Genomic DNA, 15,400 nt, shown 5'->3' with positions numbered 1-15,400 from the left:
TCAAAAACCATTATAGAACATCATGAATAGATAAGTGACCAAATTAATAGAAGTTCATCATCACATTAAAACCAAAGTACATACATAGTTCTCGTTGAACAACATATAGCTCTCCAAAGCATCTAATTAAGGCCCTGTTTGGTTCATAAGTCCTAGGACTTTTTTTAGTCCCAACTTATAAGTCCCAAGTCCCTAAAAAGTCCCTACATGTTTGGTTCCTGGGACTTATAAGTCTCTATAAGACCATATTACAACTATAAGTCCCTATAAGTCCCTCCTTGAGAGTCTTATTTCATAAGTCTCAAATGCCCACTTTAAGTCCCTATAAGTCCCTCCTGTTTGGTTTAGATGGGACTTATAGGGACTTATTTAAGTCCCTAGACCAATAAGACCCTCGAAACAAACACCCTCTAAACCATACATTGGAACTATGTAAAACATTAATGCAACAACAAATGCGATCATAATCGCAACCAAGGTAACAATTGATCCAACGGCATAATGATACCAAGCCTCGGTATGAATGGCATATTTTCTAATCTTTCTAATCTTCAAGCGCATTGCATCCATCTTGATCTTGTGGTCATCGACGACATCCGCAACATGCAAATCCAATATCATCTTCTCCTCCTCAATTTTTTATTTTTCCTTCAAGTAATTGTTTTCTTCTTCAACTAAATTTAACCTCTCGACAATAGGGTCGGTTGGAATTTCCGGTTCACATACCTCCTAGATAAAAAAATCTATGTCACATTGGTCGGCATAATTGTCATAAACAATAAATGAACCAAATAGTTATAAAAGATAATATATACCACATCCGAAGCATATACAGGACGAGGGCCGACGGAGGCGGATACCAAAACCATCGCACTATATAATAGCAAACAATAACAAAAGTAAAAAAATGTGATCATAATCGCAACCAAGGTAACAATTGATCTAAATCATACAAGTAAGAATTTTTTTTCCTTTTAGAAAGAAGATAAGAACAAGAGGCTCACCACGGTGGTGCCGGCGACGAGATCGGCGTGGGCGATCGACGACGGTGAATACAAGGACGGGACGTGACGGACCGCTAAACCTAGACAAATCTTGAGGAAAATGGAATTTAGAGGTCGAGCTTGGAGAGGAGAAAGCTTAAGTAGTGTGGCTCGGGCATTTCATCGAACACCTCATGTGCATAGGAGGTGAGCTAGAGCACCGCAAACCTCTCCCACGGCCGACCAAAAAAATAGAGCAGTGAGCGGGCAGGGGGTATATATAGGCTTCTTTTTAGTCCCGGTTGGTGGCTAGAACCGGGACAGAAGGCCCCTCTTTGGTCCCGGTTCCTGCCATGAATCGGGACCAATGGATGTGGGCCAGGAGCGAGGCCCATTGGTCCTGATTCGTGTCTGGAACCGGGACCAAAGGGTCCAGACGAACCGGGCCCAATGCCCCATGAGGCCCGACCGGCCCCCTGGACGCACAAACCGGGACTAATGGACTGGCCAAGTCTGGACCAAAGCCCTGTTTTCTACTAGTGTCAAAGCCACCGGGCGGTCAATAGGAGAAGAGAAGGCAACCCCTTGCACACCACAGAAGGGGCAAGCTCACAGGTGGACGCCCACCAGACTTGGAACGACACGTCAGGTCAAGGGAAGATCACCAATGGCGCGGCATCAGGAGATAGCCTCCTGCCAGACCTGACGAGAGAAAGAGAAGCCGACAAGGATGTGTTGCGTGTCCTCGGTCTGCTGATCACAAAGGACACAACGATACGGGCAAGGAATCCCACGGTATGCGAGGTGGTCGACACTCCGGCACCTGTCCTGGAGCCAGATGAAGATCTTAATATATAGGGAAGCCCACATCTTCCACGTGAGCTTCGAGTGGGGGCGGGGTAGATCCAAGGAGGTCCAACACCAGATGAGCTTGTCTAATAAAGCTAAGAGAGGAATGTGATGAAGTCGGTGCCAGGGATTGACATACAGGACCATCGCATCGGGGCCAAGAGCGCCATGGATGTCCCAAGCCCAAGATCAAAGGTGCAAGCCTTCACAGACCATGCTACTCTTCTGACGTTTACGTGGAACAAGGGCGAAGATGAGGGAGCAAATCGGCCATTATTGCAGGAGACGAGCAGCTCCTCACTTATCCTGAGACGTGTTCCTCCCAGAGTAAAAGTTGGAAGAAAGGGGGTGGAATATAAGATAAAAACAATAATTTTAAGAAACCGTGGATATGTTATATGGGGTCTAATCCCCTCACCTAGAAATCTTCACCTCAAAAATGAGCATAGCTCAGATGGCTAGGTTTCTTGTGGTGAAATCAACCCACTGAGTTCAAGTCCTTAGTTGACACAGGTGGTCGTATTTTTCTGGATTTATTCGAGACTTTTTGGTGATATTCATTCCGCGGTATGGCGTGCCCGTCAACTACAAAGTGTTTGTGGCAACTTTATCAAACTTAAGATTTGTTGGCTCAACCTTTTTGATGTGCTCATAGAGACAGGGTGTAAGTGTGTGCCTTCGTAGGGATGATTACGCATGCGTGTATTGAGCGTTTGCATTTGTACTACGTTTAAAAAAAAGAAATTATTGTCTCAAATTTTTTTTTTGAAGGAAGTTGTGAACTGATCCTAGCTTAGATGGTTAGGTTCTTTGTGCTGGAACCAACTCACTAGGGTTCAAATTTTAAATTTGGCATTGGTGCCCGCATTTTTCAGAATTTATTTTAGGCTTTCAATGGAAGGAGACATCCCCGTTGACTATGGAGGTGACTATGATGACTTCCTTAATGTCAAAATAATGTGTCGGCTCAATCTCGCAGAGGTGTTCATAGGAGAAATATATGTGTGCGTTCATATGGGTGGGTGAATGTATATGATGTATCAGCATCTACTTATGTATAGTAAATATTAGAAGGGAATAGAGAAGGAGATTAGCGTAATGCGATGGATGTTGTATTCTGCCTCACAGGCGAGTATATATAGTAGTACAGACTTGGAGGACTAGAAGCCTCTCCTAGAGATAAGTTAGGAGACGGATTGCAAATTCTAAACTATCAAATACATGTAAACCAAATAGAATATCTCTTAACATCCCCCTTAGTTGTAGTGGTAGCATTGCAGACAACAGGAGCGTCGCGGATGGTCAGACTGGAAAGAAGCAGTCGACGGGCCGACATTCCCCCGCAATCGCAACGCGAGCATCGTGGACGGCGTAGCGTTGCCGGCGCTTGAAATGTAGAGGAAGCCGGACGAGTTGCTCAAGCAAGGTGATAACCCTTTGTGCCGTTGTCGAGGTAGCCGAGAGCGTGGGTGGTGTAGTCGTGGTTGAGGTAGCCATGCGAAGAACGCCGTGGTCGAGGTAGCCATGCGAAGAACGTCGTGGTTGATGTCGAGTCGGGGTGGCCGGTGTCGAGAGGAAGTCGCCGTGGAGCCACGAGCGCAAGGCACCGGGAAGAAGATATTATTGACGAGGCATCACGCCGGGTTTGCCAAGTCCAGGGACATGTCGTGAATGAAGGCACACATCGGTGTTGCTGGCACTAGACATGCGTAGATGGATGAAGTCGATATTGACGAGGCGCCGCCCAAGGCTTGCCAGCCCCGGAGACACGTCGTGGACAAAGGCACGCGTCGGTGTTGCCAGCATCGGGCATGCGTAGATGGGACCAACACAAGTTATACGCCATGTCGAGGGGGCTATCAGAGAAGGACTCGACAAGGATTGCGGCGCCAATCGGCGTGAGGCGGTGTCGCCTACGGTGGTCGAAGTAGATGAAGTGGTCGGGGAAGACAGCAGTGACGCTGGTGATGAGCTGGTGCTAGACGAAGCCGAAAAGGTGGACGGTGGTGGCTTGGTTAGGAGCGCGGCGACGGTGCTCAAAGTAGGCGACAAAGAACCCGACAGTGTGATGAAGATCGGTGGGACGGTGGCGTTCCCGTGCCTAGGGAGCGGTGCAACACATACCACGTAGAAGTCGACGCGCAGGAACGGCGAAGTGCACCGCAGCGCTACGGCCCGAAGGGGCGACACAGCGACAACGCACGGGTCGGGGCGGCGGTGCGAAGACCGCAGGGCGGTGGCTTTGACCACGTGTCGTGGCGTTACGGCCTAAAGGGGCAACGCAACGGCGACGCGAGGGTCAGTGCAGCCACAGGGACGACCTCGGGGCGGCGGCGTGGACCGTGTGCCGTGGCGCTACGGGCCGAAGGAGAGATGCAGCGGTGGCGCGGGGTTGGTGCAGTAGCGGGCAGAACCACAGGGCGGCGACACGGCGACAACCCATTGCTTGATCGGTGGAGGGGCGTGTTATACTCGGGGACAGTCATGACGGGACCCGCGGAGGCGCATGCAACCGACTGATCAGGTCACTTCGCGGTGTGGATGGAGCAGATCGTTGCGGGCGGGTGATCAATCCGATCGCACACGAGGTCGAGGGCGCTGCTCGGTGACGATGATGACGTCGCGGACGGTGAAACAGGGTGGTCGAGCAGACCAAGGCGATGACGACTGACGGGGAATGGCGTGCGGACGAGCGCGTCCAGCTCCCAATGCTCGAGCGGCCAACGCAACGCCGACGCTCGAGCGGTTAAGCCTGAGCAGCCAACACAGCACTGACGCCCGCGCGGCCAGGCCCGCGCGGCCAATGCAGTGCCGTGCGTGAGACGACTATACGGTGGTTGTGGAAACGGTAGCATGCAGGAGTCCTGTTTGGAACGGGGCGGCGACGGCCGACATAGAGCGATTGGCGGGAAGACTCGCGGGCAACGGGCCGGCCGCCGGGTTGAAGAAGAGGCCGGGTGGTCGTGCCGGTGTCGGAATAGAAGCGCAGGGTCGACGGCAGTGGCAGGCGACGCAAACCGATCTTAGGTCGGAAAATCAAAAAGAAAAATACCAATTGTGATGATGGTGGGAGAGAGAAAAACCCGAATTAAAAGATCGGGAAGAAGACTCTACGTACGGGCGGTGTGGTCCTCGATGACAATTATGGAAATTGACCTCCTCGAAGGCGGCGCGATGCAGAAGCAGCGGCGGCGGCGGTTAGCGGTTGAATTGGGATTAGACTGATACAATGTTATAAGTGAATAGAGATGGATGTTGGTGTAATCGATGGATATGGATGAGTATATATGGGAGTGCAGATTTGGTATGGAGGGTAAAAATCCTCTCTTAAGATATGATAAGAATGGGATTATAAATCTTAGACTATCAAGTATTCCCTCCGTCTTACTATGTATGAAGGGCAAAAAGCCTTTCTTAAAATATGGTAAGAATGGGATTATAAATCCTAGACTATCAAGTATTCCCTCCGTCTTACTATAATGTAAGAAGTTTTTTTGAAGGACGGAGGGAGTACATCTCTAACGGTAAAAAGAGATTTACTAGAGTTTTTTTTAATGGAATCTGCTAGGGTTGCCGTAAGGAGGCTGCATTTTCTTTTGAAAGATGTATACTACTAGAAGGGTCCGCATGTGCGACGCGATCCTAGACGAAACGCACAACACTTCATCAAAATAAAAATAAGAGCAGATGCTCCCTTCGCGCCATCTCCGCGCCGCCGTGCGGCAGAGAAGCCACCGCCCCCCAGCCGCCGGAGAAGCCTGCTCCGGAAAGCTCGACGCCGATGTGATCCGGCGCAACAAGGCCATCACGGTCCACATGCGCGCCGGCCGCGTCGGCGAGGCCGAGCGCCTATTTGACGCCATGCCCCGCCGCTCCACGTCCACCTACAACGCCATGCTCGCCGGGTATGCCTCCAATGGACGCCTCCCTGTGGCGCTCTCCCTCTTCCGTTCCATCCCACGCCCGGACACATTCTCCTACAACACTCTCCTCCATGCGCTGGCAGTCTCATCCTCCCTCACTGACGCCCGCAGCCTGTTCGACGAAATGCCAGTGAAGGACTCAGTGACATACAACGTCATGATCTCGTCTCATGCCAACCATGGGCTTGTCTCTCTTGCACGGAAGTACTTCGATCTTGCTCCGGAGAAGGATGCTGTCTCATGGAACGGCATGCTTGCTGCTTATGTCCGGAATGGACGGGTTCAAGAAGCAAGGCAGTTGTTTAATTCAAGGACAGAGTGGGATGCCATTTCTTGGAACGCCTTGATGGCTGGGTATGTGCAGTTGGGTCGGATGGCAGAAGCACAGGAGCTTTTCGATAGGATGCCACAAAGAGATGTTGTTTCCTGGAACACCATGGTGTCAGGTTATGCCAGGGGAGGGGATATGGTGGAGGCAAGAAGGATGTTCGACATGGCACCCGTGCGTGATGTGTTCACATGGACAGCAGTAGTTTCTGGGTATGCTCAAAATGGAATGCTGGTGGATGCCCGGATGGTGTTTGATGCCATGCCTGAGAGGAACCCAGTGTCATGGAATGCAATGGTGGCAGCATATGTCCAGCGGAGGATGATGGAGAAAGCAAAGGAGCTATTTGACATCATGCCCTGCAGGAATGTGGCATCATGGAACACAATGTTGACAGGGTATGCTCAGGCAGGGATGTTGGATGAGGCAAGGGCAGTTTTTGACATGATGCCGCAGAAAGATGCAGTCTCTTGGGCTGCAATATTGGCTGCGTACGCACAAGCTGGTTTCAGTGAGGAAACCCTACAGCTGTTCATCAAAATGGGGCGGTGCGGTGAGTGGGTGAATAGATCAGCATTCGCTTGTTTGTTGAGCACATGTGCTGACATTGCTGCACTCGAGTGTGGAATGCAGCTGCATGGGAGGTTGATTAAAGCTGGGTACGGCTTGGGTAGGTTTGTTGGGAATGCACTCTTAGCTATGTACTTCAAATGTGGAAACATGGAGGATGCTCGAAATGCATTTGAGCAGATGGAGGACAGGGATGCAGTTTCTTGGAATACTGTGATCGCCGGTTATGCACGACATGGTTTTGGCAAGGAAGCACTTGAGGTGTTTGATATGATGAGAGCAACATCAACCAAGCCAGATGATATTACTCTAGTAAGAATGTTCTTCCTTGAGCTTTGTTTCTAAGACTATTTGTTGGAAAAGGTACTTTATGGGGAATTAGTGCTGCTAACTAACCAATTCGTCTATAGTGATACTTCTGCTCAATTGTGTAGATTTTTTTTATTAGTCAGTAGTATTTTATTAGATCTCCATCAAGTTCACTTGCTTTTGGTAGAGCTTTTACAGCAAAAGTCTTCAGAGAATTGACCTACTTTAGCTAGTCTGTAAGAGTAATGAGCTCATACATTTGTTTCCTTGTGCTCTTCTTAAGCTTTTCAGTTGATTTTGACTTTCAGGTTGGAGTACTTGCAGCTTGTAGTCATTCTGGCTTGGTCGAGAAAGGCATTTCATACTTTTATTCAATGCACCGCGATTTTGGTGTGACAGCGAAGCCTGAACATTATACTTGTATGATAGACTTGCTTGGACGAGCTGGTCGATTAGATGAAGCACAGGGCCTTATGAAGGACATGCCATTTGAGCCAGATGCTACCATGTGGGGTGCATTGCTTGGTGCGAGTAGGATCCACCGCAATTCCGAACTAGGCAAGAGTGCAGCTGAGAAAATATTTGAGTTGGAGCCTGAAAATGCTGGCATGTATGTCTTGCTTTCAAATATATATGCATCTTCTGGCAACTGGCGTGATGTGGGGAAGATGAGAGTTATGATGGAGGATCGTGGTGTGAAAAAAGTGCCTGGATTCAGTTGGATGGAAGTACAAAACAAAGTACACACTTTCTCGGTTGGTGACTGTGTGCACCCCGAAAAGGAAAAGATATATGCTTTCCTGGAAGACCTTGACATGAGGATGAAGAAAGCTGGCTATGTGTCAGCTACAGAAATGGTTTTGCATGATGTGGAGGACGAAGAGAAGGAACACATGCTAAAGTATCATAGCGAGAAGCTTGCTGTTGCTTATGGTATTCTAAATATTCCTATTGGGAGGCCTATCCGAGTGATAAAAAACCTCAGAGTATGCGGAGATTGTCACAATGCTTTCAAGTATATCTCTGCAATTGAGGGCAGGCTGATCATCCTGCGGGATTCTAACCGCTTTCACCACTTCAGAGATGGTTCTTGTTCATGTGGTGATTACTGGTGACTGGAGAGTAGAATCTGGTGTGAAGTATTCCTGACGGAATTTACAGTTGACAACAAACAATGACCATGCAATGCGAGATGCAGACACAAATTAATAGGGATTGTGATGACTGGGTCTGGCCATCCATCCACTAGGCCTACTACTGAAGCACTGCTCCAAGGAATATGTTTGTTGGTCTACATATGGCCTTGCATTTCAATCACGTGTGCTGAGATGGGAAGGAGAATCCACAAAGAGTATATTTCCTATCTCATGTGATGGAAGCCTTGATCAACATTAATATGTGAGACAAGATTTTAGCTATGCATGTGTCGGTTGGAAGGACTTTGGACATCAAGGTATGATCCATGATAACTTGCCAACAGCGTAGCATGCCAGTTTAGGTGACCAGTACTGAAAAAACATGTACCGTAATAGTTTCCGTATTTGACCAGTACTGAAAAAACATGTACCGCAATAGTTTCCGTATTTAGTCGATCAAGAACTACAAGTGTTCTCACTACTTTGTTTTGAGCCCTCTACAGGATGAACCCGCAATGGATTATTATTCTGTATCCACTACTAAAGCAGCCATGGAGACATTTTGCTATGTCAGTTCAGTCAGAATAACCATGGCAGGAGAAGGGTATGTTCCATAGTCTTGCGTCACGTGGATAGTTGACGCAGTGCTGGCTGAGCTGCAAGAAATATGATCTGAAACGCAAGCAGCAAGGGAGCAGGCCGGCTCAGTTTGTGTTCTCAAGGCGGCGGTTGCCTTCAGTTCATGCCTGGATGGATCTGTGGAATCTGCATTTATATTTCTGCTAATCCAAGTTTTCTTGCTTCAATAATTCTGCCAAATCAGAAGGTTCGTGTGGAAAAAGAAGGCTGGAAAGAGTTTCGATGCCCAATTTTTTATAGATGGGTTGCAAGATGTTTACCTACGGTAAACAGAAACACGCACACACGCATGCTAGGACACTGGTGACCTAGCTAGCATCGACCATCCATCCTTACCAAGCATACACTAGGAAAAATGGACTTGCAAAAACCCAGTATGGAAATGGACTTCTGTTTTCTTCGTCCACACAAAGGATGGAAATCTAGTACTCAACCATGGATGAATTTTTTTTTTGGTCTCTGGTAGTTACCAAATTTTTGGCATACCCATGCACCTTGCCCGTTCTACTTTTTTTTGTCAAGGTAGCCAGACTTTTGGTAGGGCCGATCTGAACTTGAACCAAACACCCCTTCTTCAGAAATGATGGTTGAGTTTGTGCCAATGTGCAAGTCATATTCTGATTTTGATGTGCAACTTTTTTTGCTTGCATCAGTCCGTCTCAAGAACAGTTCTCCTCATGGCAAGGCAACTCGCTCTTTTAGAAGCTTCAACACATGAAATCGCCTCATCTCTGAGTTTTCTGGGGTGTATTTGGTGTCATCATCACATCACAAATAAAAAGACTGGAACATTCCACAAGAAAGAAACCTCCCTCTGAATCTGAACAATGTTCGTTTGCTCTGAGAGCATCTCCAACAGTTTGTATGTTAGCTCGTTGGTAAAATATGCCATGTCATCAACCAACACCTTAACATACAACATCTCCAATGGGTTGTATCTAGTATGCCTAATAGGATGTGAGATAATAAATAAGGTGCTCTCTCATTTTACATTGGAGCTTATGCAATGGGTGTTGGTTCATGTACATACAACCTTTCTCTTTTTTCTCATTTATTGCATGACACATCATCAAAAATTCTATGTGGCAAAGTCTACCAACAACTATATTACAATCATTAAAGATGCCGTGAGTAGATGATAGTAACATGCCAAAAGAAGATGGATGCCGACGTCTTGGTGGAGGAAAAGACCAACAATCAACGCCTCACCCCGTGCTCAAGCAAAGGACCAAGTGGTTCGTTTGCTCTGCACAAAAGGGGCACGTGTGAAAGGAAGGAAAGCCAACTGCAATGGCTTCAGGGAGAACTTGTAGAGTTCACAATGAAGCTACCTTATCTTTAGAGATGAGGGGTGGAATCGGTATGCCGACAGTGCAACGAGTGTATTCTGGCCGTGCTCAATTCATCATTCCAAGGATAACTCCAGCACGGATCATCATCAAATGTTTGTGAACATGTTCGGACATCATCAAATGTCTGCAGACACATTCGAGCATGTCATAGACAGCGATAAGGACCGAGATCATCTGACCAAATGTCTAGGACATCGAATTTTGCATTCATCTCCCAAAATTCTTTTACATACAACATGGAAGATGTGCTTCTTGCGATCAAAAGAGGCTTAAACCTCTGGCAACAAGGCGGTGCCAAGATCATCCAGAGCCCCCTCGGGGATCCGCCAGGAAAGTAGGATAGCTGTTTGGTGCCGCAGGCACCATGTTTCCTTTGTTTGCTTCTTCTTCCTTCTTTCCTTGATCTTCGGATCCCCGCCTTGTCATTTTGTCACCTGCTCCCTGCTCAATATCAATGAAACACCAGCCCTGGCTGGCCCTTCAATTTTTTTTCTTTTACATAGAAAAATGTCCTAAAAAAATAAGGTGAAGCTGCCGGCATTGGTAACTTTGTCGTGTTGGTCTGGTGGGTCGTTGGCTTCCGCCTCCAACACGTCGAAGAGGCGGGTGCACTCCGCCTTGTTGACGCAGAGCTGCACACTCACCGTGGATGATTTAGGTGCTATGCACGACCGATGATGCCCGGGTCCGCCACGACCATGGCTGCAACGACATCTTTGAACGCCCGCTCTGCCGAGAGCTAGTTCTCCGCCAGTTGATGCTCATCGAGAGATAGGTTGTACCGCTCCTCCTCCTACAATGCACGGTACACGAACGCCCGTGGCACTTAGGCTCCTCCTTCGCCTCCATCAGAATCCGGTTGTAGTGTTGCTTCGTGTGCAACAGGGTGAACCCGGACTCCAACGCGGGCGCCTACTACTCCTCCCCCGCCTCCGCAAGCCGTCTAAGCTCTGCTCTAGAGAGTTCGGAGGTTGGCCCGTCGGAATGTGGGCCTGGCGCTAGGCATCCACGCCCTGGACCTTGGTCGCCATTCCGGTGCAATGCAGTGGTGACAGCCGCCTCCACCTGCCACGAGAGGTCCTGGCCATTGTGACGACGGGCGAGCTGGGATAGTCAGAGAAGGTGATCGGAAGAGTAGGGCTTGGGGTGATGTCGGTCAGATTTAAATAGCCTAGGCAGGCGGAGGGATTTGGTGATCCACACTCACTCATTCCGCATGAGGAAGGGCGTGAATCACATGCAAACAAGGCAGCCAGCCATGATCCCAGCTGCCCTGCCCAAGCATGGGGGGTGGCATTGCCTGACAAAGACAAAAGCCGAGGTTTCCTTCATGTGGAGTGCTGGAAGAAGATCATGTGCTCGCGGCGCCTACGGGCGCATGTGTTGGTTGGTTAGCAAAACAAGCGCCCGTCGTTCAGCGAGGCAGCGAGCCAAACAACCAACAACCTGCGAGAGAGAGACGACACACGGGACAGCGCGGCGCGCACCCGTCCTCTTTCTATTTTCCGTGCGCTCCCTCCCCACAAGGCCACAACGTTCTCCCCACCTCTCTTCCCCCGGGCCCTCTCATATACGCCACCGCGCGCGCCCCGCTCCGCTCCTCCTCTCCCTTCCCTTCCCTTCCTCGGCGACCGCCCCAGGAAGCGCCTCCCCGCCCGCCTCCGCCAGGAAGGAAGGGGGCCGTCGTCGGGTCGGGTCGGGCCGGCCATGGCCTACAGGGCGGAGGACGACTACGACTACCTCTTCAAGGTCGTGCTCATCGGCGACTCCGGCGTCGGCAAGTCCAACCTCCTCTCCCGCTTCACCCGCAACGAGTTCAGCCTCGAGTCCAAGTCCACCATCGGCGTCGAGTTCGCCACCAGGAGCATCCGGGTCGACGACAAGGTCGTCAAGGCCCAGATCTGGGACACGGCAGGCCAGGAGAGGTACTTATATATCTGTTGTTGCTTGAGTTTGCTTGGTAGATAGAAAAAACACGACCAAATGATCCTTTCCATTCTAGGCTGCCAGGTTCATCTTGTTCAACCATAGTCACGATTAATGGAAAATAGTGCATCACATTAAGAATTATATGTGCCCATTTTCCTAGTTCTCATCGCACCACATTGGGCAGAAACAGGGCATCGGTGACCTTCCTTTCCTTATGCATGTTGTTCTGTACAATCCTGCATTTTCATTTGTCCCAATAAATGTTAATCAGGGGGTACCTTGTTCTCTCTGGAACAACAAGCTAGTATTTTATATTGCCCAGACCCATACTAAAATTTAACTCTCTCTAACCATCGCTGTCAACAAATTCTATGTGAAATCGTTATTGGAATGCGTGATGCTTGTTTTGTCATATTTGATAATGATGTATAGATGTGTGAGCCAAAAATCCTATCAACGTCCACCTGGCATTGGATATAAAATACTGCTGCAACATCTGTAAGAGGCATGCGAGCACCATGTATTTGCAAACCTGGCTCTAAATGAAACGCTGCTTATCTGCTGCCCAGCTATAGATCGACTATTTAATTCCCCTAATTGTTGTCCAAAACGTATCTTGCTGCTAAGGATATTCTTTTGCTCATGCATTGGTTATTCAGTTGATGTTTACAGACAAATAGTTGCACTTGATGTGGCAAGGAGGGCCACACATTCAGTCTGCTGTAGGGATTTTACCCAGAATGTTCTGTATAACCTTTCTCAACATGGCTTAGTCAATCAGCTCTCAATCTGTCGCCAGTTTCACCAGCACAATTCCTACATCAATTCCCAATATTTTGATTGCTGTCAGCAAATTCTGTTTGAAATCGTTATTGGAATTAGTGATGTTTGTTTTGTCATATTTGATAATGATATATAGATATGTGAGCCGATGTTATTTAAATCCTATCACCCATCTGGCATTGGATATAAAAAAACTGTGATAGTGCTAGCTGCAACATCTGTAAGAGGGATGTGAGTACCATGTATTTGCAAACCTGGCTCTAAATGAGACGCTGCTTATCTGCTGTCCAGCTATAGATCGATTATTCAATTGTTGTCCAAAAAGTATGTTGCTGCTAAGAGCATTCCTTTGTTCATGCATAGATTATTCAGTTGATGTTTACAGACAAATAGTTGCACTAGGCTTTGCACAGAGGCTCACGTGTGTTTGACAAATACTCCCTCCGTTCCAAAATACTATGTGCAATCTGCTGTAGGGATTTTGCTGAGAGTGTTCTGTATAACCTGTTAAAACATGGCTTTTACTCAATCAGCTCTCAATCTAACACCAGTTTCACCAGCACAATTCGTACATCAGTTCTCAATATTTTGGTTCTGCTGTAGCATGGACTTAACGTGTGCTCTTTTCTTTCTCTGTAGGTATCGGGCAATTACAAGTGCGTACTATCGAGGGGCCGTCGGTGCGCTTGTCGTGTACGATGTGACACGCCATGTGACCTTTGAGAACGTGGAGAGGTGGTTGAAGGAGCTCCGGGATCACACAGATGCAAACATTGTCATCATGCTTGTCGGCAACAAAGCTGATCTCCGCCATCTTAGGGCTGTATCAGTGGAGGATGCCAAGGCCTTCGCTGAGAGGGAAAGCACCTTCTTTATGGAAACATCTGCGCTGGAGGCCATGAATGTTGAGAACGCCTTCACTGAGGTTCTGACTCAGATCTACCGTGTGGTCAGCAAGAAGGCCCTCGACATAGGCGATGACCCTGCTGCTCCACCGAGAGGGCAAACCATCAATGTTGGTGGCAAGGATGATGTCTCTGCTGTGAAAAAGGCAGGGTGCTGTTCATCCTAAATTCGTTTTGCTTGTGAAGAGGGACCATATGCTCACCTGATTATATGGGTAGCTGCAAATATGACATCCTTTTTGCCTCCTAACCTGGTTGTTTGCGAGATTATACTGGAGCACCAAGAATTTCGTTTAGACATCAAGATTTAACCCCAGGTTGATAAGGGGGGAAATGCTAACTTTGGAATGTCAGTGATTTTGTGGTTGCCTTTTATGGTTTCTTAGCTGCTGTATTGTCCCACCTCAATTGACACAAGAATCCTCTCAACATTTCACTGTGCAGCCTTACCTGATAAAGGTTGTAATGGGAGCTATGGTTCATTACTTCTCTTGGCTTTCCTGCTGAATGGATGTGTACTATGTAGCCCTCAGAGATTATACTGTATCTTCTGTATCACGATAGGTTATGTCTACTTGGTAAATGTCATCTGTAACTGGTAGCCAGTTTTACACTGTTATATTGTGTATCTTTCTTCCCAGATGTACAGAATTTGCATTGAAGATCCATGTTTCTTATCACCCTATGTTTTCCTATGCTACTCCCTCTGTAACTTAATATAAGACGTTTTTGACACAGTCATGGACTCTAAAAACGTCTTATAAAAAGTTACAGAGGTAGTGCCATTTTATGCCTACTAGTATTCACTATGCTGCTGTTTAAGGAACTACTTATCTATTTTACTTTCCGGATTTATATGTAGTTGAAAAGCTCTTATTTAGATGAAGATTAGACAATCCCCTTCCATGTATTTTACTTTCTCACGGGGTATTATCTGACTTTGTAAACTGGCATCTTTATTTGCTCGTGTGTATGCAAACTACCTTGATAGAGGGTTAAAAAAACAGCTAGAGTTTGTTCTTGTTGGCAACCATAGAATCATGTTGCATATTGCAATGCAAATTTGCTACAGTCTGTTAGGTGGGCTGAGAAGATTTTTTTTTTACCTTTTGGTAATTCCTAGTACATCAGCAAATTTCAGAACTGTAAAGGTTTATGTCATTGTATTGGATCCTGGAAATTGATGGTATGCAAACAGTGGTTGGTGTCTTCAAATAAATAGTTTGCACTCTAGTTATAGCAAATTTTCCATGGCTATTTCAATGATTTATTGTGTTGTTTAATGCAAATATAACCTACTCCCTCCGTCCCATAATTTAAGCTTTTATATTATGGCACGGAGCGAGTAGATGATAGCATTTGTTGAATTCGGTGGAATACGGTTGGTGAGGGGTGTCGATACAATGTTCTTTGTCAAAACTGAACCAGTGAAATGCAACGAGCACAGCATATGACCAACCTAACAAGATTGTTTCAAAGGAAATCAAAGCATTAATTTCTTTTTTTTGAAATGCTTTACAACAGGATCCTACTGAGGTTTAGATTGTTGTTTGAAATGCTTTGCACAATGATCCTACTGAGGTTTAAATTGTTTCTTGACATCAACTCTAGCATTTCCGCAAAAAAAAAGACATCAACTCTAGCTAAAAAGCATGGCAACCACGTCGCCTCTGGTAATTCCATCAACTGAAAAG

General features: G+C 47.3%; 2 protein-coding genes across 2 annotated transcripts; both read left to right on the top strand.

Moving 5' to 3' along the window:
- The first annotated feature begins 5,473 nt into the window (after positions 1–5,473).
- On the top strand, positions 5,474–9,143 carry LOC123103509 (pentatricopeptide repeat-containing protein At4g02750). Its single transcript, XM_044525118.1, has 3 exons — positions 5,474–6,965; positions 7,271–8,415; positions 8,602–9,143. The coding sequence occupies exons 1-2, from the start codon at positions 5,520–5,522 to the stop codon at positions 8,075–8,077; spliced, it is 2,253 nt and encodes a 750-aa protein (XP_044381053.1). The 5' UTR covers positions 5,474–5,519; the 3' UTR covers positions 8,078–8,415; positions 8,602–9,143.
- A 2,454-nt stretch (positions 9,144–11,597) lies between these two features.
- Positions 11,598–14,383, top strand: LOC123103508 (ras-related protein RABA1f). The gene is made up of 2 exons (XM_044525117.1): positions 11,598–12,014; positions 13,441–14,383. The coding sequence occupies exons 1-2, from the start codon at positions 11,797–11,799 to the stop codon at positions 13,871–13,873; spliced, it is 651 nt and encodes a 216-aa protein (XP_044381052.1). The 5' UTR covers positions 11,598–11,796; the 3' UTR covers positions 13,874–14,383.
- The last annotated feature ends 1,017 nt before the right edge of the window (positions 14,384–15,400 follow it).

Source organism: Triticum aestivum, chromosome 5A, assembly GCF_018294505.1.
Source record: "Triticum aestivum cultivar Chinese Spring chromosome 5A, IWGSC CS RefSeq v2.1, whole genome shotgun sequence".
Lineage (NCBI taxonomy): Eukaryota > Viridiplantae > Streptophyta > Magnoliopsida > Poales > Poaceae > Triticum > Triticum aestivum.
Note: the sequence above shows the minus strand (reverse complement) of the source record. Positions and strands in the feature narration are given on the sequence as shown.